This window comes from Myiozetetes cayanensis, unplaced genomic scaffold (assembly GCF_022539395.1).
Source record: "Myiozetetes cayanensis isolate MyiCay16 unplaced genomic scaffold, myiCay2020 scf385, whole genome shotgun sequence".
Classification (NCBI taxonomy): Eukaryota; Metazoa; Chordata; class Aves; order Passeriformes; family Tyrannidae; genus Myiozetetes; species Myiozetetes cayanensis.
This window is the reverse complement of record NW_026087615.1, coordinates 6,317-12,563: the sequence shown is the minus strand read 5'-3', so window position 1 is coordinate 12,563 and position 6,247 is coordinate 6,317. Positions and strand designations below refer to the sequence as shown.

The following is a 6,247-nucleotide window of genomic DNA, read 5'->3' as shown; positions in this document are numbered from 1 at the left end:
GCTGCCAGAGCCAAGGGCACAAAGGCCTGGGTGCCTGCCAGAGCCCTTGGCCATCTCTGCTGCAGGCTGTGCTCCCCTGGCCCTGCTGCTCCTCTGGCCTTGCAGGCTGCACACACCCCTCCTGCTTTCCCACCCCCCTCCCAGCAGCATTTCTGGGCCCTCCCTGATGGCTCTGCTGTCCCCCAGCTCTGGCTGCTGCCATGTGCACTTGGCCTTCTTGGCTTGGATGCTGAGCCCCTGTGCCCCAGGACATCCCTGAGAGAGCCCAGGCCCTTCTGCTGGGGGTCCCTGCAGAGCTGAGCAGATCCAGGTCACCTCCCATTGCTCTGCCAACCCCTTGGGGCTGCTCTGGGCCCTGCAGGTCCTTGCCCTGCTCCCAAGGGCTGTGGGGGTGCTTCATGGTCAGGGCTTGGGCTTTAGAGCTCAGGGTGGGGATTGGGCAGAACTTTGGCAGGTTTGTTGTTCTGCTGGCAGGGTCTGGTTCATGATTAGGGGAAGAGCTTTTTGGTCTTGTTTAGGATTAAAGCTTGTGTTTTCATACTAACAATGCAGGTTTGGGAATGGGATGGGCATTGAGTACAAATAAGAGTCTGGACTTCCGGGTTTGGTCTTTTTCTGGTTTCGAATTAGAGCAGTGGATTCCTTTCAATGGGAGGGGCAGGACTTTTGGGTAGTGTTGGGACTTATTGTTAAAAACTACATGAAGGCCCATCAGAGATGTCACTATTTCAGTACCATCAGCATTCCCTGAACGTTATTTTTTACTCATCAAAATTTTTCTTCTCTGTTTGCCAAGCCCCACTTTCCTTCCCCAATTATTTTATACCTTTTGTCCCAGTTCCTCCCAACCTCCACAACTCTTCCATCAGGATGGGCTCAGCTTTGTGCTGATGCTGTGCAACCTCATGGAATCAAGGAGCCCCTGGGAAACTGCAGAACCTCCTGGAATTCCGGGGCCATTGTGACCCTGGGGAAACCCATGGAATCAAGAGGCCACTGTGACACTGCAGGCCCCCTGGAGCCAAAGGAACCCAGGGACAGTGGGTAACCTCCTGAAATAAAGGGGCCATTGTGACACAACAGGAACACCTGGAATAAGAAGGTCTTTGTGGCACTGCAGGGCCCCCTGGAAACAAAGGAACACAGGGACACTGAGAACTGGGTGAAGCAAGTGGTCTTTTGACATGTGAGGCCTCATAGAAGAAAATGAACCCTGAAACCTTTTGGAACCCCATGGAACCAAGAGGCCATTCTGACACTGAGGAACCTCATGGACTTAAGGGCCAGCTGATGGAGCTCCCTGCCACTGAGCACCTCCCACAGACGCTCCTGTGTGGCATGGAGGGTGCTCAGAGGGGCCCTGCCTTGTTCCAGAGCTGGGACATGGCTTGGGGGGTTGCTCTTGATTGACCTGTGCAAGTTCACTGAGGGCAAGAGAAACCACTTGCAAGAGTTTTCCCTGTACCTGCTGTGTCCCCTGGGGTTGCAGAGCTCTCTTTGCCACTTCCCAGCAAGATTTAGTACTTTCTATCTGGGTGACTCCACCCTGGGCAGGATTCTGCTCCAGGGCTCCAGTCCCTGCTGACTGGATGGGACGGGCTGTCCCTGCAGATCCTCTGTGCTCTCCTGCAGTTCCTCATTTCCTACACACAAGTCCTCCCCTGCCATCAGAGCCAGCACAAGCTGCAGAGCCCCAGGCAGGTGACCTGGAGATCCTTTGTCATCTCCATTGCCCATCGGCCACCAACACACAACATCTGAGCCAGCCCTCAGGCCCTGCAGTCCCAGTGGGTCCCTGCCCTCCCTGCACTGTCTGCATGGAGAAACAACAAAGCAACAAGACTTTCCACAGTCTATTCCTTTCTTACACTCAGAGATTGTGATTCCTCATGTACAAACTATCACAGGCAGGATGTTTGACAAATACCTTGTTGCAAAAATTTTTATTTAGTTTAAATGCACACAGAGACATGATTCCTGATTAGTACATTTTGTAAATCAAAAAAAAAGATAAGAGAGTGAATTAGATAAGAAATGAAGTATAAAATTTAAGTGTTATTTACAGAGGAACAAAAAAGGAAAGCCTCCCATGCCAGCACAAACTAAAGTTTAAGAGGGAAGGCTGAGCCCAAAATGGGTCACACACGAGTTCTCTGCAGAAGAAAAGAAACAGGTTATTGCTTTTGAAAAGCATCCAGTCATCATTTTCCTTATGGCATCCTTGAGTTCCTGGTTCCTCAGGCTGTAGATGAGGGGGTGCAGTGATGGAGGCACCACTGAGTACAAAACTGACACAGTCAGATCCAGGGATGGGGAAGAGATGGAGGGGGGCTTCAGGTGGGAAAATATGCCAGTGCTCAGGAACAGGGAGACCACAGCCAGGTGAGGGAGGCACGTGGAAAAGGCTTTGTGCCGTCCCTGCTCCAAGGGGATCCTCAACACAGCCCTGAAGATCTGCAAATAGGAGAAAACAATGAAAACAAAACAACCAAATGCAAAGCAGGAACTAACACCAATGAGCCCAACTTTCCTTAGGTAGCCTGAGTGTGAGCAGGAGAGCTTGAGGATGTGAGGGATTTCACAGAAGAACTGGCCCAGGGCATTGCCCTGGCACAGGGGCAGGGAAAATGTATTGGCTGTGTGCAGCAGAGCATTGATAAATGCAGTGGCCCAGGCAGCTGCTGCCATGTGGGCACAAGCTCTGCTGCCCAGGAGGGTCCTGTAGTGCAGGGGTTTGCAGATGGCAACGTAGCGGTCGTAGCACATGATGGTCAGGAGGGAAAACTCTGTGGAGATGAAGAACAGAAAGAAAAAGGCCTGTGCAGCACATCCTGTGTAGGAGATGGTTGTGTTGTTCCAGAGGGAGTTGTGCATGGCTTTGGGCACAGTGGTGCAGATGCAGCCCAGGTCTGTGAGGGAGAGGTGCAGCAGGAAGAAGTCCCTGGGGGTGTGCAGGTGCTGGTCGCAGGCTACGGCGCTGAGGATGAGGCCGTTGCCCAGGAGGGCAGCCAGGGAGATGCCCAGAAAGAGCCAGAAGTGCAGCAGCTGCAGCTCCCGCCTGTCTGAGAATGCCAGGAGCAGGAACTGGGCCATGGAGCTGCTGTTGGGCATTGGCTGCTTCCTCAGAGTGTTTTCATCTGTTAAGGAGGAAAGGTCAATGCTGAGTTAGACCAGGCTGCTGCAGCCAAACAGGACACGTCTCACAGCCACCCCACTCTCAGGCTCTCTCTCCTCACTCAGACCTCCCTGCAGCTCCTTCCCCTCAGCTCTGGCTGTTTCTACCTGAGGGCATCATTGGAAGCAGGAACTCTTGGATGGGCTCCCAAGGACTCTTTCATGCTCTGACTGCAGAGGGAACTTGGAATGCAGGGTGATCTCCAATTAAATTGGCTACTGATACATCCAAGAGCTTCTCAGCTTTGCTGTTTGCAATTTCCCCAAAGGAAGGACTGAGCTGAGGGAAATCCTTCTGTTATTTCCCCCACTTGCACCTGCTACAGGTAGGAGTGTTTGTGGATGTTGGAAATCCCTGACATTTCCATTGCACTGCAGGTCAAGTCTTGTGGGTTCTGTGGGCGCAGTGATGGTCCCTCAGTACAGACAGAAGAGCTACTCTTCCCATCAGTTTCAACTGCCCTGTGCTGGCAGCTTGGAGCTGCAGGAGCATCACACTCAACTGTTCCCCTACACAGAAACTGCACAGATAGTCAGGGATCCATGTCCAAAGAACTGACACACTCCTCACCTTTTCATCTCTCCCCTCCCAGAGTGAGACCAAATGCTCATTGCAGCTGCCCAGAGCATTTCCATGGATTTAGCACTGAGGAGTTCTCTCCATGGGGATCCTGTGCAGCTCAGAGATACTATGGCAGAGCTGTGCCCTCCTGGAGGGCACCTGCAGCCCTGCAGGACACCCAGGGAAACAGTTGAAGAGCCTGAAGTGGCCTGGAGGGCACTTGGGCACTTTGCTCCCACAGACACATCCCCACAGCAGCACCCAAAGGGTTTGTGTCTGCACAGGAATCTGCCCCCCAAACCCCACACTGGCTCAGAAAAGCCAAGGGTGAGAACAAGGAGAGCCCAGGCAGCAGGGGATGGCAGGGAAATGCCCCAGTGCTGCTGCCAAGGGAGGAGGGACAGGCAGAGACAGATGGAAATGAGGGCCTTGTCTTTGCCTGGGCTCTGGCTGCTGCAGGGCAATGCCCAGCCCAGCCCCCGTGGGCCTGAGGGCAGAGGCTCTGCTTGGGCTGGCAAAGGAGCCCAGGCAGGAGCTGCTCAGGGAAGGGCTCTGTGCCACAGACACAGGCAGGGAGGGGCCACATCCCCCTGGTCAGCACTTGTGGCAGCAGCTGCCTCTCCCTCCCTGCCGGGGTGTGTGTGAGGAGCTGTTCCTGCCAGCAGCCCCTCCCTGTGCCCAACTCAGCTCCCTGCCAGTGCTGCAGAGCCCATGCCCAGCCCAGGGCCCAGGGGCAGCTCTGCCTGGGCAGGGGCTGCAGAGCAGATCCCAGAGCCCCTGCGCTGGCTGGGAAGGGGCAGGGGTTGGCAGTGGATGTGCTTCCTGAGAAGGGCCCTGGCACAGGGAACCTTCTGGCCCTGGGCCTCCCATGGGGCAGCAGCAAGTCCTGCTCTGCAGCAGCTTCTCCTGCTGCCCCCCAGCAAATCCAGCACAGCCATCCTGACAGCTCCTGCCAGGGCTGGCATTTGGCAGCTGCAAGAGCCACTTGCAGCAACTCCTCTGCACTGCTCTGCAGCCACAGCCTTCCCGTGCCAAAGGGCTGCCAAGGTTCCTCCCCTGAGCAGCTCTGCCCTGTCCTCCCAGCCCAGGATCCCTTTCACCTCCTGCTCCCTTCTCCTGGCTGCCCTTGCTGCCTGCAGCTCCTGCCCTGCTCTGCCATAGGGCCACTTCCTCTGCCCTGCAGGGACTGGGAGAGGCCTTCTGAAAGATCCTACAAGCTGTGGGATGTGGCAGCTTTAGGAGATCCCTGCAGGAAGGGAAGTTTCAGTGTCCTCCAGCCAGAGAATTCTTCAGTCAAATCCTGGGAAGGTTTCTCCCATAGTGAGAGCTCAGTCCCCTCCCAGCCCAGGTAGCCTCTCATCTCTCTGTCTTCTCTCCTGTGCCCTGGGTGCTTCAGGCAGTGCCCTCAGCCCTGCTGGGCTGTGCAGAGGAGCTGCTCCTGGGCAGAGATGTCTCTTTGAAGCTCTACTTGGTTTTCAGGAGCTCCCTGTGTGCCAGGAGCCCGGCCCAGCTCAGCAGCACAGCAACAGCCCCAGGCATTTCATCACCCTGGGGGGCCTTTGGGGATGGGTCCCTGAACATCAGAGCCTGAGGAGAGTTGCAGGAACCTCTTGAGAAACCAAAGTGAGATTCAAACTGTAAAGTTTCTTGTAGTGGTAATTGGTACCACTGAGGGACCCAGCAGAGAAAACATATCCAGGTTCTTCTTAGAGCACAAACCTGGAAACTTTGATGACAGGTCAGAGAATCGCAAAATCATCAAGGTTGGAAGAGACCTTCAAGATCTTTTGGTCCAACTGTCAACCAGAACCACCCTAATCACCTCAAAACCACATGCCAAAGTCCCATTTCCAGATACCATCTGAACACTTCCAGAGACTCCATCACCTTCAAAAGGAATCTCTTTCCAATGCCTAAACATTCAGTGAGAAATGAATCTAGAGGCTCAAGATGCCCTGTTTCTAAAGTTGGCAGTAGAGCTAACGATGAGTGTCAACAAATATTAAGGTCCCTCAAAGTTCCCACTCCAATGGACATGGTTAAGGCGTGTTGCAATGTAGGATCCAACAGGTACAACAAATCCCTACTAACTGAAGTCCTGGCAGTGTAATAACAACAGAAGGAGGCTACGTGTCACCACTGCACACAAATAGGGATTTTAAAAGGGATTGCCCTCAGCTGAAAAGAAGAGCACCTACAGTACCACCCAGCTTGTGTCCCCAGTGCCAAAAGGGATTGCCCTGGGCCAGTGACTGTAGATCACTCTTCGACAGAGAGGGGAGGCCGCTTTCGCCGAAAGCTGCACAAAGGCTGGCCTTGATTTCGGGAAATGGGGAGCTGAGCACGAAGGACAGCACAATGATAAAAAATGCCCCACAAGTCAAGCACACCCAGCTGCTCCCCTCACTCCTGGACAGACACCCAGAGCAAGTGTCTCTAGGATGGAGATGGCATCTCTCCAAAGTGTCTCCACTTAACTGATTGAAGGACCAGAAGGTAAAACTGCCTCAG

General features: G+C 54.1%; 1 protein-coding gene across 1 annotated transcript; it reads right to left on the bottom strand.

Annotated features, from left to right (window-relative positions):
• Positions 1–2,193: 2,193 nt before the first annotated feature.
• On the bottom strand, positions 2,194–3,111 carry LOC126646739 (olfactory receptor 14J1-like; the record flags this gene model as incomplete). The annotated part of the gene is made up of 1 exon (XM_050328259.1): positions 2,194–3,111. A coding segment is annotated over exon 1 (918 nt), but the record flags the coding sequence as incomplete, so codon positions are not given.
• Positions 3,112–6,247: the final 3,136 nt, after the last annotated feature.